Genomic DNA, 27,198 nt, shown 5'->3' with positions numbered 1-27,198 from the left:
AGCTGTCCCCAGTTGGACCGGCAGAGCTCCTCAGAGTGTTGTTGGATTTGTGTCTGCAGCGCGTCCAGCCGCTTTTTAAGTGTGCTGTTAAGTTTGTTGCCTTTCCAGCGTTCCAGGAGGCTGTGATAAGCTTCCCAGAGGTGGGCTAGGCGTGTGTCAAGGGTCGATGTTTCGGTTGTAGTTTCAATGTGTCGCGTGTTGTCGTGAACGTCATGCGTGAGTGATTGCACCCATGCGTCGATGTCCGCGATGGGAGTGTCTGGGAGGGCGGTGCGTACAGCGCGAAAGGCATCCCAGTTAATGAGTTTGTGTGTTGTATTTGCGTGACGGGGTGGTTTGTACGGGACAGTGATTTGTATAATGTAATGATCACTGCCCAGTGTATGTTGTGTTCTGTTCCAGGTAACGCCGCGGATACAGCGGCTCAGCGTCAGGTCCGGACTGGTGTCCATGCTGACACTGTTGCCGACCCTCGTAGGCGTCTGAAACGTGTTGTGCACAGTGAGTTGGAGGTTCTGCAGGAGCAGCCAGAGCCTGCGACCTCGATGTGTCGTGGTTGTGTATCCCCAGTCAGTATGCTGACTGTTGAAGTCCCCGCCGATGAGTAGGGGTTGTTTCCCTGCCAGATGATGTAGGTCTTGCAGAAGTTATTCTAGCGAGGCCATCGGCTGGGACGGGGGGTGGTATATGTTTGCTATAAATATAGAAGGAAGTGAATGTGTGTGATGTATAAGTTCAGTGATCACGCAGGGCGTCTCAGACGTGATGTGATGAGTTTTGTAGGTGAGGCTGCGGTGGACATGTGTGGACGCCCTGGGCGTGTTAGTGGTATCTGAATGTGTAGATGTGTAGCTGGGGAGGGTTGCCCGGTGCGCAGTCTCCTGGAGCAGAAGTATGTGGTGCGTTGGTGTGATGGTAGGAAGAAGTTGTTGCAGAGGTGCGCGCTTGGCCCGGAAGCCGCGGCAGTTCCAAGTCAAAATGGGGAGATAATTAGAGCTCCTCCCCGCCATATGGATAGTAGGGGGATTGAGGATGCTAGTAACACGGGTGTCAATTGTTATGTGTTGCTCAGGAAAGCTTGCGGAGGTAGGATGGGGGTACCGACGTGGTTGGGGATGGAGGGTGTGGAAAGGTAGGGCATGTGAGGAGGATGTGAATAAAGTTTCCCGGTTTCATGCAGATCTTACAGGAGGAGAAGACCTGACTGGTTGCGGGCATGAAGAAGAATAGGGTAGAAGCAGTACGGGTCTGGAATCTGTTCCATTGCGAGGCCTGGGTTAGGGAGGGAGCCGGTGGTGCGTAAACGAGCCGGGTATCTCGGTAGCGGGTAAGAATATCTCTAAAGGTAAGCAGACGCTCCTGGGATGGCGGAGGGGGTCCAACTACAGCCCGGAAAGTGAGACCTCGGGCGAGGGAGTGGACCTTCTCGTTACCCGGGAGTCCTGCGTGTGCGGGGGTCCAGACAAGAGCTACAGGGCGGGTGCGGTGGCAGAAGCATAAAAGCCGAGCCGCGGTGCGGGACATCAGACCTTTAGCGAATTTGGATAGGGCTGATTTTGAGTCTGAGAGAATTTTGGTGGCAGAGGTGGAGATGGGAGCGAGCGCAATGGCTGCTGCTTCTGCAGTTTCTGATGAGTCTGTGGTGATGGAGACTGATGTGAGTAATCGGGCCTGATTGTTAGCGACGGCGATGACCATGCGGAGGCGGACGAGTTCACTGCCACGTTCCCGCAGGCTACCTCGGAACTATCGCCCTACACCTTGTGCAAGGCTTTGGCGCGGGCTGCCCTGCGTTCTCCGTTGTGCTCGGGGTGCATGTTCTTAGGGATGGGCTGGATGATGAGATGGCAGCGTAGGTCTGGAGGTAAGGGGGCCTCTCCGGTAGGAAGGGTGATCGGGGCGATGCCTAGCTGACAGAGTAGAATGCGGCCTCCACGGTACCCGACAGGCGAGTCAGCTGTGCTGTTAGAGTGACTTCTGCCAGCTCCTCAAACGTGTTGTGCGTACCGAGGCCGAGGAGCCGGGAAGTAGAGGTGCTGGGAGGTAGGCGGAGGGCGACCTTCGTACAGCTCCTCAGGAGCGCGATGATTCGGTCCCGCTCCTCCTGCTTTAGAGGGAGGTAGAGGAGTTAGTAACCCATGCGGCTCCTGATGTAAGGTTGGGTGAGGCGGAGAGTGTTCCGCTCTCGCAGACCTGCGCACCGGTTCACCGCACGCCGGATTAGATGTGTGACTTGTTGGGTTTGGGTCTGGAGAGCTTGGATGGTGTCGCCGTGTGCGCCGTGAGAGTGAAGGACGAGGTCCCGGATGCTAATCTTTGAGACTAGGGGAATGGGGTGGTTCTCTAGTGTAAGTGAGATGGGAGGGTTGGCGGGGTCGTGCGGCATGGGGAGGTAAAGGAAAAGTTCTAATTTGGAAGGGGAGCGGGCTAGTCAGCGCGCGCAAACACACTAGTCGATGATGTTGAGGGCCGACTGTAGGTTGTGTTCCAGGTTACCATCACTGCCTCGATTGGCCCAGAAAATGATGTTGTCAGCATGGAAGCTGAAATGTATGTCGGGAACAAGGACGGGTTGGTGGGGGAGTTGGCGAGGGGCTATGTTGAAGAGGACAGGAGAGAGCACAGCACCCTGAGGCGTTCCCCGTGCTCCGAGTGAGACATCGGGGAACTGGTGATCGCCCAAGGTGAGTGTGGCCGTGCGTTCGGAGAGGAAGTCACGGACGTAATTGTACATCTGCGGGCCTACACCTACTGCGTGGTGGGCTTCTAGAAGGGCTGCATGTGTAATGTTGTCGAAAGCTTTTGTCAGGCCGACACCGAGGATAGCCTTGGTGTGCACACGGGGGAGTCAAGGATATGGAGTTGTAGAAAGATTTCCTGGGTGGATAAACGTGGGCGGAAATAAACATGCATGAAGGCATGAGGTTGTTATTCTCCAGTTGCCGGCTGAGCCGGGTGTGGAGAACCTGCTCCATGAGCTTGCCCACGCACGGCGTAAGGGAGATGGGACGAAGATTAGCGGGTAGAATTGGTTTGCTGGATTTGGGAATAAAGACTACTTTGGCGTCTTTCCATTGAGGTGGGAGGGCGCCGCGCACCCAGCATCCGTTGAAATAGTCGGTTAGGGCTTTGACAGAGGGGAATTGAGGTTGCGGAGTGCCTTGTGCACTCCGTCGGGGCCAGGAACTGAGGACGTGTTGAGGCGCTGAGGTTCTGCCCTGACCCGCCTCGGTGATCGGTCGGTCGAGGGGGTCGTTGGCGGAGCCTGTGTAGTCAGAGTGGTTTGCGGAGGAATTTGCGATTAAATAGAGGTCATGAAGCTCCTCGAGGAGTTCCAGCGGGAAGGCCTCGGATGTGTGTATGAGTTTTATGACGTTGTTTCTGGTGTGTCTTGGACTAAGTCGAATCAATGAGATGGCCGAATAGGTTGCAGGTCTGGGGTAGGCTCATGTTGCCGTCCGACCTGTTAAGGAAGGATTACAAATTTTGGAGAGATAGGTTCGAACCATGCGTCTCAATCTCCTTGTTGAGCCGGGCCAGCCAGCGCCTGAACGTTCTATTCCAGCGCTGACGCCGCCATCCCCAGTCGAAACATGCCTTGGCCTCTCATAGGTGTAGAAGATGGGAATCCATTGCGTCTCCAGGGCAGTCCTATAGGAGGGGGCGAGTCACGGCACGGACGTCACGCTGGAGTTGGTCGGACCAAGTAGCTATGTCTGTTATGGTCTCTAGAGTACGAGCTGCTCAGGAGGTGCGGAACGAGTCCCACTTCGTGATGGTAGCAGCACGAGGGGGTCTGCGTGTTTGGCTTGCTTGTAGGAGGATCTCGGTAATGTAGTAATCACTATCCAGATTCTCCTGGGTGTTACACCACACAGCGTGAGGAAGGCATCGGGTTAAGGTGAGGTCAGGAGTAGTGTCTGCGCAGACACTGTTCCCGATGCGATTACGGGTGGTGGGGTCTGTGAAAAGGAAGACGATGGCCTGTTGAGCTGCGAGCCATACCCTGCGCCCTTTCTCCGCAAGCGTGAATAGTTGGTCGAAGTCGTGCCACAGGCACTTAGGGTAGCCGACTACGCCGAGGATGAAGAGACTGTCATCCCAAATATGCCGCGGCATGAGTTCGATGAGGAGTTGTAGTGAGCGCATGGCGTACAAGGAATGCTACCAGAGGAGGTGTTGGAGAAATGGGGACGATGGGCAGGTAGCTGGGTAGGGGAAGGGGATTGGAGGGCTCTTGAAGCGTGAGCACGTCGGGACCGTCTGCCCGAGCTAGGAACTGGTGAACCACTCACGATTGGAACCAAACCCTCGACACTTCCACTGCCAGATGGTGAGACTAGTGCGCGGCCTCGCCATCACTGAAGGTGTCGTTTGCCGTGCAGGAGTTAGAGAGGATGTGGAACTGCGCCTTCTTTTTAGGCCGCGCGGCAGCACAATCTGCCGCATGGCGAGCCTCGTGCGCCTTAAATCGTTCGTAAATTTGGCGAGCGAACTCGTCTAGACGGGTAGTGAGCCTGGAGAATTCATTATTGAAGGCCTGGATGGCCGTCTTCACCACGGCCTGAATTCTGGCCGCCATGCGTTGCTCGAATTTGGGAGGTAGGACTGGGGTTATCTGGGCCGGAGTTGCTGTGGTCAGGGAGGCAGTGGGAGTTGCAGCCCCCGCTTCTTGGCTGATGGTTCGCGAGTAGGGAGACGTGGCGGTGAAAAAGTAGGGAGAGGTGGCGATCGGAGAGTGGCTGTAGGAGCTGCCGGGCCGATAGGGCCGCGGTAGGGGTTTGGGCCTGCTGCTTACCACGCAGCTGGGCCTGGAGGTGGAGGTTGGTGGTTTGGAGGGAGGCGAGCGGCGCGGATACACAACAGCTCTTCATAGAGGGGGTTGGTGGAGTTCTAGGAGATTACGCCGGCCGAGCTCACCTGATTGGTGGAGCGGCCAGGTGCTTGGGCAGGGGGTCTCGGAGAGACTGGAGGTGGTGGTGGCCTGGTTCCGGTCCAGGAGCGGGCTTGGGCTTCGATGTACAAACCCAAGCCTTGGGCTTGAGTTTCGATGTAGCAGGCTGCAGCAACGGGAAGGACTCCAGTGTGAACCGCGGGACCTGGGCTGGGGCTCGCGGGTCGTGGAGCGGCTGCGGTGATGGGGTGGAGCCTTACTGGTGGAAGCCTGGCTAGCGTTTGCCTCGGCGGCTCACTTTGCATCCCAAGACCTCTTTTTGACTGGGTATAGGGCGCGGAAGCGCGCCTTGCACGTTATGTCTGCCGTCAGGTGTGCTTTGCCGCAGATCTTGAATTGCGGCGTGCAGGAGTGGTACTCGGGGGGTTCTACTTGGTCGCAGCCGGGGCAGCGGCGTTTTTTGGGAGCCGGGCACACATCCGGACTGTGTCCGAGTGCGCCGCAGTTCAGGTAGTCTTCGATCTTCTTTTTAAAGAGGTAGCAATATATAGAGAGCAGAGCAGTAGTAGATGTGCACCCAGTCGTGTTCGAAGAAGATGATGATGGATTCTCTTGAGCCCATTCGTCTAAAGTAGAGGGTGGGAGGGTGACTGAGACTGTCGTGACTGAGACGGTCCTTAATGTCTTCGTATGAGTGGTCGAGGGGGACCCCGTGGACTATGCCGCGGGCACAGTCCTCTGGGGCCGCTTGGTAGGAGTATAAGTTCTAGGAGGTGCTTTTGATGTGTATGGATTGATGGCGAGGTAGCGGAGTCGGCGCTGCGGGTCGGGAGTGTTGATGAGGATGAGATGTTGGACGGTATTGATCATGACTGTGTAGGGCTCGGCCTCTTGAGGTCTGAGGCGGGCTGCTTGCAGAATGGCATCGCGAAGCACAGCGCCATTCATGGTCGGAAGGCTGAGGCCGCCAGGGGCATGGAGGATGATCTTATGATCGCCGGTAGGTAGCTTGGGGCCAGTAGGGAAGAGAGTTTGGGCGGCCGGGGCAGGCGCCCGGCCGAGGCTTGAGGCAGATTCAGAGTAATGGTGAGATGGGAGTTGCGACTTGAGCATCGCTTGTCGTGATTGCCAGCCGTTGGTACAGGTTCCAAGGGCGATATGTCTTCGCCCTCTTCTACAATGGGTTCCATGCCGCCGTCGAGGCGCCGACGCGCCGGTGGTCCGAGCGAGAAGCTGCGTCTTTAGCGGCATTCGGTATCGGTGGCTGGTGCGTCCCGAGGCTTAGCCTGTTAGCGCAGTGCTGTGAGCAAAAGATATGGACTTGCCTCTTGATGTGGTAATCCAAACCGGGAAAGGTTGGTATTGGCAGGCTCCTGACGAGAAGCGGAGGCTGATAATACTAGCTTCAGACGGCTGGGATGAGGTAATCCGGTCATAAAGGTAATCCGGTCGTAAATGAATGTCGAAGCTACCTGCTTCGATTTTAATTTTTCACCTAAATACTGACAGTGCGCAATCACTTGCTCTCTTTACTGCCACTCAATAAAGTTGAACTCACCACGTCAGTATGAGGCTGTGAGAAGAGATACTTCTAGCATTAATTAGTAAGCAGGGGCTTTTTTCGTGAACTTGCAACCTAATTTACGAAGTGGAAAGAGCATGAGGTTATACCGCACATGTTTCTTACTTTGCAACACGCTCGTCTATAAACTTAGCACAAAATAAACACATGTAACCCTGTAACCCTGAGCCCGCCCACTAAGCACCATCCATCCTGAGTGGCATCATAATTTAAAAGAAGTACAATGCTCTATACTCTTAGTACTTGCAGTAGCAGCTGCGTTCTTCAGAGTGGTTCCCGAAATGCGGCTCCACATTAAAAAAAACAAGCCCCAGAAATTTACGGCTGACATCAAAAGCGCTGGATAACTACGGCACGTAATTACTGGTACAAATGTTGTCTGCCGACGTCGTGCTCGCCACAGCCGACACGCCTCGTGTTGAACAGCAACACACACTCGCGCTGTGCATTGCATGTCGTCATCTTCATCAACTTCTATTCGCGGCGCGAAAGGTCATTTCAGCTTTACCACGATCAGAGCTTAACCTGGGACTAATATACTGGCCAGATGTGCCAACGACCCAGCAATTGCTTTTTGAAAGTTTCTGAGTTTTTATGCGAAGCATATTACAATAGGTAACCCAAGCCCTTCGTGACGGTTACACGCCGTGCACACCACGTGACACAACGACGTCACCGCAGATGAGAGAGGGGCTCCAACTCGTGCCGTCGCTGCGGTTGCACGACGTGCAGACAACGTGGTATGGTGACGTCACCCCACGTGACACAATGACGTCACGACAGATGAGAGACGGGGCTCCAACTTGTGCCGTCGCTGCGGTTGCCCGCCGTGTTAATCACGTGGTATGGTGACGTCACAGTCCCGCGCCTTTCGAACGCGCGTTCACACTTGGTGTAGGTGAAACGCGACAAAACAGCTCCAAAGGAGATCTCTAACCTTAGCGACTGGGTTATCTCCCTGAATGAGGATGTCAGCTCCACTAGCGTTGCGGTGCCAGTTGAGAAGGAGGAGCAGATTGCAGACTCAAAGCTGCTACACCTGTGGCAGGCACAAAAAGGCCTCCAAAAACGCTGGAAGAAGCAAAAACACAACAAGCGACTACGCAAAAAGATCGCTGAAATCGAGAGGCGAATCGAGGAACATACACTTACTCTCCAAAAACAACAATGGAACCAAATATGTGAAAGCGTCAATGGGCAGCTCGGAAATAAGAAGACATGGCATCTTCTAAGACACCTGCTCGACCCAGAACAAACACGTCCCGTGCAACAAAGTCAACTGTACAGACTCATACATAAATATGAGGGTACACCTGAAGACCTAATCAAAGAGCTAGCAGAACGTTATCTAAACACGGATGATGGTACCACTCAACCAGACTACCGGGGGACTCCTAATCCAAATTTAGACGCAGACATCACAGACGCAGAGGTCTGGTACGCAATTGGAAAACTGCGGACAACATCTGCGGCAGGACCAGACAAAGTAACAAATAAGACTCTCAGGAACTTAGACGCAACGTCGATCGCGGCGGTTACAGACCTTATGAACAAATACTGGCATGCAGGCAACATACCACCAGAGTGGAAACACGCGAAAATCACTTTTATTCCTAAAGCGGGTAAGAAACTCAGCACTGAGAATCTACGCCCAATTTCATTAACATCATGCCTAGGCAAACTCATGGAGCATGTCATCCTCAATAGGCTCCAAAACTATGCGGAGGACATGAACCTCCTACCTGAAACAATGTTAGGATTCAGGGCCCAACTATCTACCCAGGACATACTCTTGCAGCTTAACAAGGACATAATTGAAGCTGACGAGGGAACAGGAAGGAAAGCAATATTGGGTTTAGACCTTGTTAAAGCTTTCGACAACGTCACCCACAAAGCCATTTTGACAAACTTGTCAGAAATCAACCCCGGAGAAAGGACGTACAACTACATCCGATCCTTCCTCACTAACAGAACAGCAGTGATAACGGTCGGAACAATAGAGTCTGCCCCAATCACACTAGGAAGTAAAGGAACGCCACAGGGCTCCGTCCTGTCCTCTTTCCTTTTTAACCTCTCCCTCATCAAAATTCCCCCCAAACTGGCACAAATACCAGACCTACATCACACGTTCTATGCAGATGACATCACACTTTGGGTAACCAAAGGATGCGAAGGCTACATAGAAGACACACTCCAAGCAGCAGTGGACATCATTGAGGCATGCGCATGAGAATCCGGCCTCACTTGTTCTGAGCAAAAATCTGAACTCTTCGTGATCCGTCGTAAACAAAGAGGTAGGCGTACCACGACATCCCCCCGCAAATAAACGTCTATGTTAATGGACGATCTGTCAAAGAGGTACAGACCATGAGGATACTGGGGTTGTATTTACAAACAAATGGAAAGAATACTGACACACTCACTAAGCTAAAACGCACGGTAGAAGCGACGGCGCGATTAATCCGCCGCATAGCTAACCGCAGACAAGGGGTGAGGGAAAGAGATTTATGCCGACTAGTGCAGGCCTTTGCGCTAAGCAGGATACTCTATGCCACCCCTTATCTCAAATTTTCGAAAGCAGAAAAGGACAAATTGGATAGTATGATACGGCAGGCCTATAAGGCTGCGTTAGGACTCCCACTAAATGCCTCAACTGAAAGGCTTATGAGGTTAGGAATACATAACACCTACAATGAACTGAAAGAAGCCCATTTAATGGCTCAAACAGCGCGATTAGCCAATTCCAGAACTGGCAGGAGTATTCTTACCAGGCTCGGAATTAACTTTCAACCTACGAATAACGATGCTAAAGTAGATTTACCCCGCGACTATAGGACGGCCCTACTAATCAAACCACTCCCCAAAAACATGCACCCCTTACACCATGAGGGTAGAAGACAAGCAAGAGCCAAAGCCTTACATAACAAATACAGACAGTGCGCTGGAACACTTTATGTAGATGCGGCAGAATACAAAAATACCAATGCCTTTGCAATTGTGGTTGTGAACGAGAATGGTGACCACATCGTCTCGGCGACAATCAAAACGAAATCCTCTGAAACGGCAGAAGAGGCGGCTATAGCCCTCGCCCTAGCGCATACCCAAGGGAGCATCATCTTCAGCGATTCCAAAATGGGTATCAATAATTTCGCTAAAGGGCGAATTACAAACACCTCCCTTAGAATCCTTAACGCAACCAAATTCTCACCAAATTATTCCGAATTGATATGGGTCCCAGCCCATTCGGGGAATCCGGGGAACGAGGCAGCCCACAATAAAGCCCGAGGTTTCGTCGACCGGGCAGTGGATGAGTCTGGCTCCCTGAATTTCACGAAGGACTCCATGATCACATATCATGATCTCACCAATCATTTTAAACTAGAGAGGAGAATTTTCCCCCCTCCAGACAAAAGACTTACTAAAGAACAAGAGGTTACGTGGCGTCGTCTACAGACGAGATCGATACGCACCCCATCACTCCTCGCGCACATTTATCCAGATCTTTACAACCCAAACTGCAAACACTGTGGCCACCGTGCTACCTACGATCACATCCTGTGGGACTGCAAAATAGAGCCACCTCCGGGTGATCTAGTTACAGCTCCTTCTCTCGAGCGGTGGGAGACCGTGCTGGCTAGCTCTGACCCCAGAACGCAAGTTTTGGCGGTGGAGTGGGCTGACAAAGTCGTCGAGGGCTATGTACTCTCGACCACTTAACGCGACCTCTTGCCAAGCTCTTCCCGGCGAATAAAATGTTTTACAATCAAAGGTGAAACGCTCGCTCCACCGGGCAGCCGGACGCGGCTTCCGTGGCAAGGGGGGGCGCTAGCGTCGGTGACGGGAGCGGTCACATACCGCGTCGGCTCCGTGACAAATCGCAATCAATTGCGATACACCAACTTTTTCCCCTGCAAGCCTGGTATTATCGTCTCCAGGAACCTCAGCGGCACCCGTCTACACCACGTTTGTTAAGGTGGGGCCAATTTTCGACCACTTTTCGGTCATTTGAAGCTTTCGTCACGCCGCGGTGGTGCTAAGCCTAACGGCGCCGGGGCCTGCGATGGCCCCGGTCGGGGATCCCTCGGCTCTGGCGGCTCAAAATCAAGTCACCGGATACGACCCGCAGTCCTTGCAGATCGTAACAATGGATACCCATCAATCCGAGGATACGACTGAAGGCGAAGATCCTCTACCAACGGAGAACGACTACCTACAAGATATGATCCGCGTCTGGCGCGGAAAGAAGAACGCGGCAGCGGCATCGAGGGACGCTGGTGCTGGTGCCACCCAGCAACAGGCACCGGCTAGCTCTGCGCATACGCAGGGCGGGAGTGCGCTGAACGCAGCCTTGAAGAGCTCCAAGCAACTCCGGTGGCGGCCGCAGAACACGCCGCGCATTGAAAAAGATGACATCGTTGTTGTGCTGAAACCAAGAATCACGGTCGACCTCAAGGCAACGTTTGGTCCTGGACAAGCCGGCGCTGCAGTCCGCAGCATCCTCGGGGACGACGCAAATGCTGGACTTGCGGTGTGGCCCGTTTGGGACCAAAACGTCCTTGTATGTGCACTGAAATCAGTCGACGCCGCGGAGAAGCTACTCCGGGATATTGTGCTGCCGGTAGGGGAACGCGAGCTACCGTTCCGGGGACACCCTAAACTCTCCGGTGCGTTCTGTCGAGGCGTCGTGACTGTTTCGCCAGACGAAACGTCTGAAAGCGTTAAAAGAAAACTCAGTGCGGAACAAAATGTGGTGTCTGTGCGCAAGCTAGGGGGAACCCCGGTTGCGGTGATCACCTTCGCGGGGACCAAGGTGCCACGGACGGTGTTGTACAGCTACGAACGGCTCCCTGTTCGCCTGTACAAGAAAACAGTGCCAGCATGCCACCGCTGTGGCACAGTGGGCCATCGGGCCGATGCGTGCCCGCGACCGCAGCCGGGACGCTGCAAACGCTGTGGAGTCCAGGTTCCCGATGCCACTCCTGACGGCCTGGCGGAACATGACTGTGTTCCGAGCTGCCTCATCTGCGGAGGTGGCCACCCTACCGGAGCTCCTGGCTGTGCTGGGCGGTTCCGGAAAGCCATCAAACCGAGCTCCCCATCCGGATCGAAACCGAAGACAAAGACGGGGCCCAAGCAGGCTCCTCCGCCCAAGGCCAAGAAAGCGCCAGCCGATCAGGAAATCAAGGCCAAACCCGGCACATCGAAACCTGTCAAGTCCGCGACCCAGGCGATGCCCCCGGTCCTCAACGCCAGGGACTTCCCGCCCTTGGCACCCGTCCAATCACAGGTGAGCAGTTGGAGTAGGGCAGTCTCTGGGCCCCCTACCCGTCCCTCCCCTACCCGTCCCTCCCCTACCGAAACCGCCCTACAGCAGCAGGTAGAGGAGCTCAGGCGCCAGAACCAAATTCTAGCGCGCAAAATTCAGGAATTAGAGGCCAAACAGGCCGGGTCATCCGAACCAATGCAAGAAGCTGAACCAGATGACGAGGATGACGGATCATCCGTAACATCTTGCCTCACTAGCGTCTCGCGGCAGAGCGGGGACACGGTAGTTGGATCAGCTGGTCGCGTCGCCGGCCTAGAGGCACTGCAGCGCCAAACCGAGCAACTGGAGGAGCAAGTGGCGGCCCTCCCGAATCAAATCATGTCAGCAGTCCGCGAGTCCTTCCAGGACATGTTCAAGGCAGCTTTAACGCAAGCACTTCCCGACCTTATGGCCCAGGTCACTGACTCGGTCCTTAAAGCCGTGCAGCCCTGGGTCAGCACCCAAATTCAGAACGCCACTAGCTCCGATTCCCTTCACCTCAAACGTAAGACAGCCTCCCGCCAGGCAGCGAAGGAACACGGTTCAGGCTCGGCAGCTGTTGGGTCGGTGCGGCCTCTCGCTGGGGTTGCGCTGGCTCCCGGCCAGAGCTAGACCGCTCCCCCGTAAATAAATAGAACAACATGGCTAGCACATCTAATAGGAATGATAAAAACCTTGAAAAATTCCAAATCATTCAATGGAACTGCAGGGGTTTCAGGGCTTGGAAAAAACGGTCACACCTCCAGCTCTACCTGCAGTCCCTAGGTGACATGCCGGCACTCGTTGCCCTGCAGGAGCCCGGCATAGATGCTAAATTATCAGGCTACAGCACCTTTCAGGGGGGCCCCTCTACGTGCATCCTGGTGAATAAGGCTTACACCGGGGTTCAGGTCGACTTAGACTTGAGTACCGAGCAAGAATATACAATGGTCCGGGTACTGCCTCTCAGACGCCGCGACCCGTCAATACATATCCTCAACATATACTGCCCTCCGCATAAGCCGCGCGTAACTTTTAATGAAATCTTCCTTCGCGCGATAAAAATGGCAGCCAAAGAGCCTCTAGTGATCGTTGGAGACTTCAATGCTCCCAGCCTTCATTGGGGCTACCACTTCGAACAGGCAAGAGGACGTAAGCTGGCGGAGCTCATCTCCACACTCAGCCTCACGTCACTCACGGACCCGGCGTATCCCACCCGAGTGGGGAATTCGGTAACCCGCGACACGTGTCCAGACCTTTCTCTCGTCAAAAATGCTAGAGCGGCTGCTTGGGAGAACTTGGGAGATTCTCTAGGCAGCGATCACCTCCTTCTCCGGATTACACTCATGGCGAAGGCAGCGCGCAAAAAATGGGGTCAGGCCAAGCTGACCGATTTTCTTTCTTTTGCCGCGCCGAATGTTATCTACCAGTGTTATTTAGACTGCTTTGCTTTTAATCTTGTACAACGCTTACGCTTTTCTGTATATGTCCGCCGTTTTTGAATTTGCTTTTACGTGTTTCGTGTACTTGGACCGAACTAGCCGCTGGCTATGGGTCCAAAAAGTGTTTGTATTTCCTGTAAAAGAAATTCGAAAATGAATTGAAATTGAATTGAATTGAATTGGCACAAATTCCGAAATCACACTATCCCTCCCGTACTATTTTCCGGCGGCTACGCGGAGTGGGCTAACCACATATACAACATTCAGAAACAACACGTCACAACACTACAAACCACCGAAGAGATCCCCGCAGTGGACACCCACCTCCTGCATTTGTGGGAGGCGCGCCGGAGCTTAACTAAACGGTGGAAAAAGCAGAAAACTAATCGCAAATTACGCGACCGCATAGTCAAACTCACAGAGCAAGCTGCAGCGTATGCTGCCGAACTCTCAGATTCAAATTGGATAGCACGCTGCGACGCCGCAGCTAATCAGATGAGCTCGAAGGGGACGTGGCGTCTCTTTCGCAGTCTAATCGACCCCTCTCAAACGAGAGGGGAGACGCAAAAGCAGCTCCGGCGGGCTCTGCAAGGGTATCAAGGTACGACGGCGCAACTTGCGGACACTCTGTGCGACAGATATCTTTGTCGTACGGAGGACCCGCCTGGGCCTGAGTACATGTACTCTGGCAGGCCTAATGAAACACTTGATGCCCCTTTTGAGTTGCACGACCTTAAGGCGGCCTTAGCAAAAATGCGCCGGGGTACGGCTCCGGGACGGGATCACATAACAGTGAACCTGTTGGCGAACCTACCGGACTCAGCCTACCTCCATTTATTAGAATACATCAACCAGATCTGGGACGGTCGTCCACTCCCTCCCGAGTGGAAAACGTCACTTGTGACGTTTATCCCTAAAACAGGTAAGGCCGTGAATACGGACAACCTGAGGCCCATATCACTGACCTCATGTGCGGGCAAGCTTATGGAGACGATGGTTCGGGATCGCCTCTCTCCATACCTGGAGAGTAAGGGCTTCTTTGCAGTTACCATGTTCGGGTTTCGCCCCCACATGTCTGCACAGGATGTCCTTCTCCAGCTGCACAGGGATGTAATACGACCCACAACTATGCAACACAATGACAAAGCCATCCTCGCCCTTGATCTGAAAGGAGCTTTCGACAATGTTAAACACGGAAGCATCCTGGCCAACTTGAGTTCTACCGATTGTGGGGCTAGGGCCTACGCGTATGTAAGAAATTTCTTGACTAATCGCCAGGCCTTTCTTCGGACTGAGGGCGAGGAATACGGCCCTTACATGATGGGAACACGGGGTACACCTCAGGGAGCGGTGTTATCACCGCTCCTGTTCAACATAGCTATGATGCACCTCCCAAGCCAACTGGCCCGGGTGGAAGGCATTCAACACGCGTTGTATGCAGATGACATTACAATTTGGACCACTGAGGGGAGCCTTGGGGACATGGAGGCCCGCCTTCAGCAGGCCGCTTCCATAGTCGATGCGTATGCCATTGACTGTGGGCTCCAATGTGCTCCAGCGAAATCAGAGCTTTTGCATGTCAGAGCGAACCCAAAGGATAGGACAGCAATTCACATCTCTCTGTCAGGAGGTCCTATTAGAGAGGTGGAGGAGCTCCGTATTCTGGGCCTTTTCATTCACCACAGACTCAGACCGGACTCCACCATTCTGAAACTCAAGAGAGTAGGCGAACAGGTAGGGCGCATGATCCGCCGCGTTTCCAACAAGCGGGGCGGTCTGCGGGGCAGGGACGCGCTTCGGCTCGTCTATGCCTTCGTGACTAGCCGGATCCTCTACGCCGTGCCATATCTCCGCACTACTAAGCAAGACGAGGCGCGAATAGACGCTGTCATCCGCAAGGCAACTAAGCGAGCCCTGGATCTCCCGGTGACTACCTCTAATGCCAAACTCAAGGCATTGGGGGTGCTAAACTCCTACCAGGAGCTGCGGGAGGCCCACCTCGTGAACCAATACACGCGGCTCATGCAGACGGCCCCTGGGCGCCGCCTGCTAAACCGCTTACACATCCAACACGACTGCACTCCAGAGGAGGCGGAGCGTATCCCAGTACTGTGGCGCCATATGCTCTGGGTCTCCCCGCTCCCCCGTAACATGGACACCGACATGCACGTAAACAGGCGACAAGCGCGGGCTCGGGCTCTTGAGAGACAACACGGCTCCCGACCCGGTGTATATTATGTAGACGTAGCAGGCCCATCGCCCACGGGATTTTACACGGCCGCTGTCGTTCACCAGGAAATGCACGTTGATGGACTCTCTTTTCGAGCCCCGAATTCAATGCGAGCCGAGGAAGTAGCGATAGCGCTTGCTGCCGCCCACGCCAATTCGAGAATCATCATTACGGACTCCCGAAAAGCATGTGATCATTACTTGGCAGGGGAGATCTCCCCCTTAGCTGCTTGCATTCTAAGACGGACTGCCACTGATCCAACACCCAAAAGAATCATTTGGGCTCCTGGCCACCAGGGCTTACGAGGTAATGAGGCCGCTGACGCGGCTGCCCGAGCGCTTACTCACCGGGCTCCTCATCCCAGCTCTTCTGGCTCGGAGACTAACCAGCCGCTGCTGCGATTCAAGGAAATTATAACGCATTATAGCGACATCCACCGCCTTTTCCCGGCCCCTGCAAAGGGGCTGAGTAAGACGGAGGAGCGAACTTTAAGGCGCCTGCAGACAGGTACTCTACTCTGTCCTGCAATCTTAAAGCATTACGATGCTAACACGGATGGGCGATGCCCACACTGTGGGGAGACCTGTGATATCTTCCTCATGGTGTGGGCATGTACTCAAAATCCCCACCTCCCCCCTTCCCCTACCCCTTCCAGAGAGGCATGGGAGACTGCCCTTCTCAACTGCTCCTCGCTTGAGTCCCAAAGGGCTCTGGTGAAACGGGCTAGAGACGGGGCATTGTCATGCGGTGTCCCGGACTAGGGACGCCGACCATGTAGCGTGGCCACTCTGTGGCTCCCAAACTCTATTTCAGAAATTAAAAGTTTTTCACCACCACATCCGTGGCAATCCATGCGCTCACCCAACGCGCGTCTCGGGGTTAGTCGGCGTTCCGCTGTAGCCATGCCGTTGTCTTCCCCCACGACGAAGGCTTCTAATGGTTGTATTAAAATGACCAAGTATTCAACCAAGGAAAGCCATGTATTACCAAGCCTAGCCATCAATATGCTTCGCATCTGACTGGGCTCAACCTTAGCTAAGCCTCAGCCATTTTTTATTTCGATTACTATGTCCTTTAACCCTTATGTTAGTTTTCTGCACCGTAATGTCCTGCATGTTTGTATGTACCTATGTATTTTTTCCCTCTCCTGCTTGGAACCGCTTTAGGGCCTTCAGTATTCTGTAAATAAAGAAATAAAAAATAAAGGAAAAACGTGAGCCAACCAGGCTAAGCAGATGCTTTCGCATGTCTATTCGGTGTAGCTTCTTTAAACACCTACCACTTTTACTGATCAATTCGCTCTCGCCCTACCATCCTCTAGCCGTCTTCTGTGGCTCCGGTAGTCGAGGAACTGTCCTGGAGAAGCAGTGATGCCGGGTGCGTTCCCGGGTTCAGGTCGAATTTTTCTTTAACAACTAGATTTGTTTTAAAGCTACACAGCTTTCCACTGTAGCCATATGGATGCGCTGTGCGTGTGGCAATCAGTAATTACTCCCTTACGATATAGCTACTCCACCTTGATGATTGCCTTTTTTTTGTACTGATGCCAGTCGTATTCACTGATAAAGATACTAATTACAATGATGTAAGTTCAGCTGAAGCTTCTCATTTTCGGGCGTTATTTTCACTTTTTTGAAATCGCTGGAAGAGGTCCGTACGCGCACTTCAAACACGCACTTCTCGGGGCCGGAAGACAACTTGCTGGTGAGTGGGACGAAGCGAGAGACCCAGCAGTTCTCCAGGGGTCTGCTGCTCAGTCGGCTCTTCGATATTAAAGTGCTGCAGGATGGTGGTGAAGTAGGCAAACACCACCATGTTCGCTATGGATTCTCCCGGACAATTGCGCCTGCCTGCAATAACCGAGAAAAGAAGCACAAGAGATACTTATTTTTTTAATTCTTTTCTACCATGGGGCTTGGAGCTGTCTAGCCCTAATGCGTTCACAATCCTTAATCATAGCTCCTAAGGCGCCGAAGGGAGTTGTAGTTGACTAATATTTCTATGCCGAAAAAACATTGAGCGCCGACTATTTGTTACAAGCGGAAAGACATTTAGGTTCCGTTGCAGGAACTTCCTTCACCCAGTAGAGCAAGGTTCCGGCAATGAGCGAGGCGTGGTACAATTTTTAACGAGTGGACGACGCTCGATGCTATTCCGCCATTACTCCTGACTAATGGGTTTCCGTCAAACCCGTTACCAGGAATTTGCGACAGCTGTCTAGGCGAGTTGATTTGTTACCAGGTGACATATAAGCAAGAACTTAGGATTGCAATTTTTTCTGTAACAAAAATACGCGGTGTTAGCGAAGGTTTCATGCCAAAACTTTTTCAACAAGGGGAAGCTTTGGGCCAGTTGGTCAGACATGTTGGGGAGGAGGAATAACCGCAAACTTGACAGGACTGAAGATCGAGAAGAGGACAGGACGAGCGTCCTGTCCTCTTCTCGATCTTCAGTCCTGTCAAGTTTGCGGTTATTCCTCCTCCCCAAAACTTTTTGTTTCTGATATGTTGCCTTAGACAGTTCGGCTACTGTCCGACGTATACATGTGCGCGGGGATATGACCTATGTCCTGCAATGTGAGATGGGGAACCGTGCTATTAAAAATGCAATTTCCAACAATTTTAACCTTTTTTTTAGAAAACAACGTTTAATAACGGAAAGCCCAGTACCCGTCTAGTTTGAATGCTGTAGAAAATTGCAATTACATAGGTTAATTCTTCAAAAAGGATATTTTTCGCACCAAAAAGAGCACTATATATTCGTCGTTCACATATACACACCTGCTGTTCAAACATTCGACGGTATTGCAAAAACATTTTAGGGAAGGCATCGAGACGTATCTGCTTTTGAAGTGTACCGGCGATTGCCTAGACTCTAAATGCACAGTTACGCCCAGAAACGCGACTTCCCTAATTCAAGTGGCTTAGCCGATAAGGCATAATAGCGCCTTGATTTCACCAATTTTTGTAGGGTATTCCCATGTTTAGTCATAACTGATGGCCGGCCCCACACTCGCGATAAAATACTTTTGAAGGCTTATGCCCACAAACGAGACTTCTCTAGTTAAAGTGGCGTAGGCGATAAGGCCTCATGGCGCCTTGATTTCACCGATATGTTTGTAGGGTTTTGCCATGTTTAGTGAAAACTGATGGCCGGCCCCACACTCGCAATAAAATACTGGTGAGGGCTTATGCCCAATAACGCGACTTCTCTCATTCAAGTGGCATAGGCGATAAGGTCTAATAGCGCCTTGATTTCACCGATGTTTGTAGGGTATTCCCATGTTTAGTCATAACTGATGGCCGGCCCCACACTCGCGATAAAATACTTTTGAAGGCTTATGTCCACAAACGAGACTTCTCTAGTTAAAGTGGCGTAGGCGATAAGGCCTCATGGCGCCTTGATTTCACCGATATGTTTGTAGGGTTTTCCCATGTTTAGTGAAAACTGATGGCCGGCCCCACACTCGCAATAAAATACTGGTGAGGGCTTATGCCCAATAACGCGACTTCTCTCATTCAAGTGGCATAGGCGATAAGGTCTAATAGCGCCTTGATTTCACCGATGTTTGTAGGGTTTTCCCATGTTTAGTCATAACTGATGGCCGGCCCCACACTCGCGATAAAATACTTTTGAAGGCTTATGTCCACAAACGAGACTTCTCTAGTTAAAGTGGCGTTGGCGATAAGGCCTCATGGCGCCTTGATTTCACCGATATGTTTGTAGGGTTTTCCCATGTTTATTGAAAACTGATGGCCGGCCCCACACTCGCAATAAAATACTGGTGAGGGCTTATGCCCAATAACGCGACTTCTCTCATTCAAGTGGCATAGGCGATAAGGTCTAATAGCGCCTTGATTTCACCGATGTTTGTAGGGTTTTCCCATGTTTAGTCATAACTGATGGCCGCCCCACACTCGCGATAAAATACTTTTGAAGGCTTATGTCCACAAACGAGACTTCTCTAGTTAAAGTGGCGTAGGCGATAAGGCCTCATGGCGCCTTGATTTCACCGATATGTTTGTAGGGTTTTCCCATGTTTATTGAAAACTGATGGCCGGCCCCAGACTCGCAATAAAATACTGGTGAGGGCTTATGCCCAATAACGCGACTTCTCTCATTCAAGTGGCATAGGCGATAAGGTCTAATAGCGCCTTGATTTCACCGATGTTTGTAGGGTTTTCCCATGTTTAGTCATAACTGATGGTCGGCCTCACACTCGCGATAAAATACTTTTGAAGGCTTATGTCCACAAACGAGACTTCTCTAGTCAAAGTGGCGTAGGCGATAAGGCCTCATGGCGCCTTGATTTCACCGATATGTTTGTAGGGTTTTCCCATGTTTAGTGAAAACTGATGGCCGGCCCCACACTCGCAATAAAATACTGGTGAGGGCTTATGCCCAATAACGCGACTTCTCTCATTCAAGTGGCATAGGCGATAAGGTATAATAGCGCCTTGATTTCACCGATGTTTGTAGGGTTTTCCCATGTTTAGTCATAACTGATGGTCGGCCTCACACTCGCGATAAAATACTTTTGAAGGCTTATGTCCACAAACGAGACTTCTCTAGTCAAAGTGGCATAGGCGATAAGGCCTCATGGCGCCTTGATTTCACCGATATGTTTGTAGGGTTTTCCCATGTTTAGTGAAAACTGATGGCCGGCCCCACACTCGCAATAAAATACTGGTGAGGGCTTATGCCCAATAACGCGACTTCTCTCATTCAAGTGGCATAGGCGATAAGGTCTAATAGCGCCTTGGTTTCACCGATGTTTGTAGGGTTTTCCCATGTTTAGTCATAACTGATGGCCGGCCCCACACTCGCGATAAAATACTTTTGAAGGCTTATGCCCACAAACGAGACTTCTCTAGTTAAAGTGGCGTAGGCGATAAGCACTCATGGCGCCTTGATTTCACCGATATGTTTTTAGGGTTTTCCCATGTTTATTGAAAACTGATGGCCGGCCCAACACTCGCAATAAAATACTGGTGAGGGCTTATGCCCAATAACGCGACTTCTCTCATTCAAGTGGCATAGGCGATAAGGTCTAATAGCGCCTTGATTTCACCGATGTTTGTAGGGTTTTCCCATGTTTAGTCATAACTGATTGTCGGCCTCACACTCGCGATAAAATACTTTTGAAGGCTTATGTCCACAAACGAGACTTCTCTAGTCAAAGTGGCGTAGGCGATAAGGCCTCATGGCGCCTTGATTTCACCGATATGTTTGTAGGGTTTTCCCATGTTTAGTGAAAACTGATGGCCGGCCCCACACTCGCAATAAAATACTGGTGAGGGCTTATGCCCAATAACGCGACTTCTCTCATTCAAGTGGCATAGGCGATAAGGTATAATAGCGCCTTGATTTCACCGATGTTTGTAGGGTTTTCCCATGTTTAGTCATAACTGATGGCCGGCCCCACACTCGCGATAAAATACTTTTGAAGGCTTATGCCCACAAACGAGACTTCTCTAGTTAAAGTGGCGTAGGCGATAAGGCCTCATGGCGCCTTGATTTCGCCGATATGTTTGTAGGGTTTTCCCATGTTTAGTGAAAACTGATGGCCGGCCCCACACTCGCAATAAAATACTGGTGAGGCTTATGCCCAATAACGTGACTTCTCTCATTCAAGTGGCATAGGCGATTAGGTCTAATAGCGCCTTGATTTCACCGATGTTTGTAGGGTTTTCCCATGTTTAGTCATACCTGATTGTCGGCCCCACACTCCCGATAAAATACTGGTGACGGCTTATGCCTAAAAACGCGACTTCTTTAATTAAAGTGGCATAGGCGACAAGGCCTGATGGCGCCTTGATTTCACCGATGTTTGTAGGGTCTTCCCATGTTTAGTCATAACTGATGCTCGGGCCCACACTCGCGATAAAATGCTGTTGAAGACTTATGCCCATAAACGCGACTTCTCTAATTCAAGTGGCGTAGGCGATAAGGCCTCATGGCGCCTTGATTTCACCGATATGTTTGTAGGGTTTTCACATGTTTAGTGAAAACTGATGGCCGGCCCCACACTCGCAATAAAATACTGGTGAGGGCTTATGCCCTATAACGCGACTTCTCTCATTCAAGTGGCATAGGCGATAAGGTCTAATAGCGCCTTGATTTCACCGATGTTTGTAGGGTTTTCCCATGTTTAGTCATAACTGATGGCCGGCCCCACACTCCCGATAAAATACTGGTGAAGGCTTATGCCTAAAAACGCGACTTCTCTAATTAAAGTGGCATAGGCGACAAGGCCTCATGGCGCCTTGATTTCACCGATGTTTGTAGGGTCTTCCCATGTTTAGTCATAACTGATGCTCGGGCCCACACTCGCGATAAAATGCTGGTGAAGACTTATGCCCATAAACGCGACTTCTCTAATTAGTGTGGCATAGGCGACAAGGCCTCATGGCGCCTTGATTTCACCGATGTTTGTAGGGTCTTCCCATGTTTAGTCATAACTGATGCTCGGGCCCACACTCGCGATAAAATGCTGGTGAAGACTTATGCCCATAAACGCGACTTCTCTAATTAATGTGGCATAGGCGACAAGGCCTCATGGCGCCTTGATTTCACCGATGTTTGTAGGGTCTTCCCATGTTTAGTCATAACTGATGCTCGGGCCCACACTCGCGATAAAATGCTGGTGAAGACTTATGCCCATAAACGCGACTTCTCTAACTAAAGTGGCATAGGTGATAAGGCCTCATGGCGCCTTGATTTCTCCGATGTTTGGAGTGTCTTCTTATGTTTAGTCATAACTGATGCTCGGCTCCAAACTCGCGATAATATGCTGGTGAAGGCTTATGCCCAAAAACGCGACTTCTCTAATTAAAGTGGCATAGGCGATAAGGTCTAATAGCGCCTTGATTTCACCGATGTTTGTAGGGTTTTCCCATGTTTAGTCATAACTGATGGCCGGCCCCACACTCCCGATAAAATACTGGTGAAGGCTTATGCCTAAAAACGCGACTTCTCTAATTAAAGTGGCATAGGCGACAAGGCCTCATGGCGCCTTGATTTCACCGATGTTTGTAGGGTCTTCCCATGTTTAGTCATAACTGATGCTCGGGCCCACACTCGCGATAAAATGCTGGTGAAGACTTATGCCCATAAACGCGACTTCTCTAATTAATGTGGCATAGGCGACAAGGCCTCATGGCGCCTTGATTTCACCGATGTTTGTAGGGTCTTCCCATGTTTAGTCATAACTGATGCTCGGGCCCACACTCGCGATAAAATGCTGGTGAAGACTTATGCCCATAAACGCGACTTCTCTAACTAAAGTGGCATAGGTGATAAGGCCTCATGGCGCCTTGATTTCTCCGATGTTTGGAGTGTCTTCTTATGTTTAGTCATAACTGATGCTCGGCTCCAAACTCGCGATAATATGCTGGTGAAGGCTTATGCCCAAAAACGCGACTTCTCTAATTAAAGTGGCATAGGCGATAAGGTCTAATAGCGCCTTGATTTCACCGATGTTTGTAGGGTTTTCCCATGTTTAGTCATAACTGATGGCCGGCCCCACACTCCCGATAAAATACTGGTGAAGGCTTATGCCTAAAAACGCGACTTCTCTAATTAAAGTGGCATAGGCGACAAGGCCTCATGGCGCCTTGATTTCACCGATGTTTGTAGGGTCTTCCCATGTTTAGTCATAAGTGATGCTCGGGCCCACACTCGCGATAAAATGCTGGTGAAGACTTATGCCCATAAACGCGACTTCTCTAATTAATGTGGCATAGGCGACAAGGCCTCATGGCGCCTTGATTTCACCGATGTTTGTAGGGTCTTCCCATGTTTAGTCATAACTGATGCTCGGGCCCACACTCGCGATAAAATGCTGGTGAAGACTTATGCCCATAAACGCGACTTCTCTAACTAAAGTGGCATAGGTGATAAGGCCTCATGGCGCCTTGATTTCTCCGATGTTTGGAATGTCTTCTTATGTTTAGTCATAACTGATGCTCGGCTCCAAACTCGCGATAAAATGCTGGTGAAGGCTTATGCCCAAAAACGCGACTTCTCTAATTAAAGTGACATAGGCGGCCTCATGGCGCCTTGATTTCACTGATGTTTGTAAGGTCTTCCCATGTTTAGTCATAACTGATGGCCGGCCCCAAACACGCGATAAAATGCTGGTGACGGCTTATGCCTAAAAACGCGACTTCTTTAATTAAAATGGCATAGGCGATAAGGTCTCATGGAGCCTTGATTTCACCGATGTTTGTAGGGTTTTCCTATGTTGAGTCATAACTGATGGTCGGCCCCACACTCGCGATAAAATACTGGTGAGGGCAAGGTCTTTTTTTCAAACGCAGTCCACAATCGCGTAGAACCTAGAAACGAGCAGCACACATAGGAAAATAACAAGCGCTTACAAACACTTCTGCTATCTAGGGTTTGTTAGTCAGAATTAAAAAATTAATTAGCTTTAACGCGCTACCAGGCAGCAATACCTCACACAATTTGTTCACAGACCAACGAACTCGGGCTACGCTTTACGCCATTATTACCATACGAGAATGGGACGAATCTATCCGGCTTCTTATTTCGTGTTCCGTCGTCGGTGAGAAAGCGTTCGGGCCGGAAGACCTCGGGATCACCCCAGAAGGACGGGTCTTGAAAGATGGACCATAATGACGGGATCACGATGCTTCCACGAGGAATGACGTAGCCGCTCACTTTGACGTCGTCAGTCGTGCTGCGCACAAAAGAGGGCGTAAGCGCCCACCGCGGTGTCAGGTTTTAAGCGAAAAAGGCAACAACGCAAAGCAGTACAGGAGCCCAAAAGGATAATTCAAGATCTTCTGGGTAGAATGGCATGTGCGCTGAGAAACGGAGTTGCAAATGTAAAAATTATAAAATTCTCTCGTGACTTACGCACGCGGCATATGCTGGCATGGCTGGATTTATTTTTATTTACAGGTGTTAAGCTACACCGCTTCATTGTCCGCGATTGCTGCTTTGCGTTTTATTCGTCGCGGCTGCTCAGAAACTCTGGCCATCTATCCGAAGAGTGCAGGACACGCGTTCGTTTCTCACTGTCGTCAGTAATAAGGGTACAGTCATAAGGCTACTTATAGATGTCAGGTTTTTGCTGCAGCATGAAGCTGACGCCCGTTGTCTTCTGAAAATGACCTTCTTAGATGGCAGTCATGTTACATTACACTCACCGTGGCTCTGCCAATTTAAGTGGCCTTCGCGGACACTATCTTCGGTTAAGCCTGCACGTGAGCAGCATGGGTGCTGATTATATTATTTGCGTGAATTTTAAGCTTGATTTTATAGATTATTCAATTCGTTTTACTGAAGCTGACTGAATACTTTCTGTAGAGTTGGTGAAATGTTTAGGGGAATCCCCCCAAGGTGGAGTAGATTTGGAATAAAGGAGTAATTACTCATTGGCAACCACCCAAGTGCAGCCATACGACTTGAAAGGAAAGCCATACAGCTTCTAAAGAAACTTCTCAGCTTAGAAAAATTTTGCGCTTGTCAGGCGTTCAAACCCGGGGCTAGGGTGGATTCCAATGAGCAATTACTCTCTTATTGGCAGGACTGAACAGCGCACAAAGGAAGAGGACACAGAGAAGAAATGACAAGACACGAGCGCTGGTGTCTGCTGTCAGCGCTCGTGTCTTGTCACTTCTTCTCTGTGTCCTCTTCCTTTGTGCGCTGTTCAGTGCTGCCATGCACCAACTAGCTCCACTCTCCGTACTTCTACTCTCTTATTCCAACTCTACGCCAGCTTGGGGGGATTCTCCCAAACATCTGACCAACTCTGTTCCCACTTCGAGTTATTAACTGATTCGCTCTTTCTCTACCATAGGCTAGTCGTCCCGGTTAGCGTTAGTTGCTAAAGCAACTGTTCCGATGAAGCGGTAGTCCCGGGGTTGAACCCCGTACCAGGACAAAATTTTTCTACGAAGCTTTGTGGAAGCTGTATAGATTTCCTTTCTAGCCGTATGGCTGCGATTGGGTGGATGCCAATGAGTAATTACTCCCTTTTAAAGCGAAAGCTTTACTACTTGCACTTTCAGCCTTTGCCGTGGCGCGGCGGTGCCACCATTGACCTTTAGTTGACCTCTGTGTGACGTCATGTGTGACATCACGCCGAAGAGAAGGGCGACCGACTCGCGCCGTCGCAAGCCGCGGCGGTGCCATCACCGGCGCCTAACTCCTGCCCTCTCCGCTAGGAGCGCGATTGTGGCGTTATGCTGAAGAGATTAGGCTCGACTCACGTCGCTAGAAAGCAGTAGCTGTGCCAACCACCAGCGGCTTAACATTGCTTCGCGATCTCGCGCCGTCCGTGTGCGACGGCAGTGCACATGAACGGCGGCCTGACTGGACTGCATTGTACTGGACTGGATTCGATTGAATTGGATTAGAATAGATTACATTACATTAGATTACATTAGATTACATTGAATTGGATTGGATTGGATAACAGATGCATCGCCACAAGTCTAACACAAGCACCACCACCAGCTACACTACCAGCTGAACCATGGCGTAGGTACGGATATTGCTTTCGCAATTACCGGGCTTAACCAAGCTAAGCCGCAGCAAATTTTTTACTTTCTGTAGAGACATTCAATAACTGTTCTTCGCTCGGTGTACGCCGGCACCCTATGCTCCAGTGAGGCGGTTTCTGCAGTAATGTTGTCAATGCCAACGCGTATTGCTCAAGATAAAGAGAAGGGTGCCGTGGTCACCTTCGCATCGGGCTGAGAGGGTTCACGGGCTTGCAGCGCGTCGTCTCCCACATGAATGCCCGCGTGTACGGCAGCCTGTCGCGGTCGCGCCACGACACGCGAGACCTTCCGCCACAGCTCTCAAATACGGCGTCGATCTCGGCCTGCATGCGGCGCTGCAGGTCGGGCTTGGCGGCGCAGGCGAGCAGCAGCCATTCCAGCGTGGTGCGCATTGTTCCACTTCCTCCACCGAAGAAGGATGACAAGTTGCCGACGAGGAACTTGCCTGCGTCGCGGTTAGTTCATTAATGCCCTTCGAGATTTGTGTTCAGACGTGAGAACTGCAAAGGGCCACAACTACAAAGTCATGGAATAAGTAACCTGCCGCGAAGACAATCTTTCGTCAAAGACAGAATTTAGATGAAAACGCCGATTTGGGATGTTATGTGAGCAAACGTTATAGAACTCTAAGTGGACCATGGTAATCAGTTGTCGTTCGCGAATTCAAGGCTTTTTCTCGCTCTCTTTTTTCAACCTTTTCGTCCTCCTTTCGCGTAGTGCATGGTCCAGGTGTTCATTATTAATAACATAGATCTGTGCGTTTCCTTTCCTCACAACCACCACACTACACATTCACCGAGCTCTGCATATGACTGCGTTTACGCGCGGATCTGAAGGCTTAAGGCTCTTTCTCATGCGTGACACTGAATGCCCAGTGGGTATAATTCCTGGAGCTCCGTGCGCTGATTGTGGGTGAAGTAAGTTAAAAGAGCGTAGGTGGCTCAGAGCGTAAACTTTTGTTCATTGCATGAATTTTCCTCGTTTATGAAAACAGATTTAAAGTCTAGTGGTCTAATTTTGAAGAGTAGCAGATTTAAGGTAAATAAGACTGTGAAGAGAAATTAACCTAATATTCTAGGTTTCTCGCTGAAAACGGAAAGCGCCAATGGGAACTACGTGTATTAATATTTCACATGCAGCTTTCACGGTTGAAAGAAACCCCGTCCTTTACATACATGACCATGACAGGTAAAGCTCCATAAACTATGTAAGCCAGCATTTAGGAAGCCTA

General features: G+C 51.1%; 1 protein-coding gene across 1 annotated transcript in view; it reads right to left on the bottom strand.

Moving 5' to 3' along the window:
• Positions 1 to 17,097: 17,097 nt before the first annotated feature.
• Positions 17,098 to 27,198, bottom strand: part of LOC149336709 (cytochrome P450 2J6-like) — a 34,039-nt gene continuing 23,938 nt past the window's right edge. Inside the window, exons 6-8 of the mRNA XM_089553058.1 lie at positions 26,148 to 26,412; positions 23,949 to 24,136; positions 17,098 to 17,282 (exon numbers count right to left, since the gene is read on the bottom strand). Coding sequence (XP_089409184.1) covers positions 17,098 to 17,282; positions 23,949 to 24,136; positions 26,148 to 26,412 — 638 coding nt within the window. The remainder of the gene's footprint in view (positions 17,283 to 23,948; positions 24,137 to 26,147; positions 26,413 to 27,198) is intronic.

This window comes from Amblyomma mixtum, chromosome 7 (genome assembly GCF_055824585.1).
Source record: "Amblyomma mixtum isolate Tamu chromosome 7, ASM5582458v1, whole genome shotgun sequence".
In the NCBI taxonomy this organism is placed as follows: domain Eukaryota; kingdom Metazoa; phylum Arthropoda; class Arachnida; order Ixodida; family Ixodidae; genus Amblyomma; species Amblyomma mixtum.
Note: the sequence above shows the minus strand (reverse complement) of the source record. Positions and strands in the feature narration are given on the sequence as shown.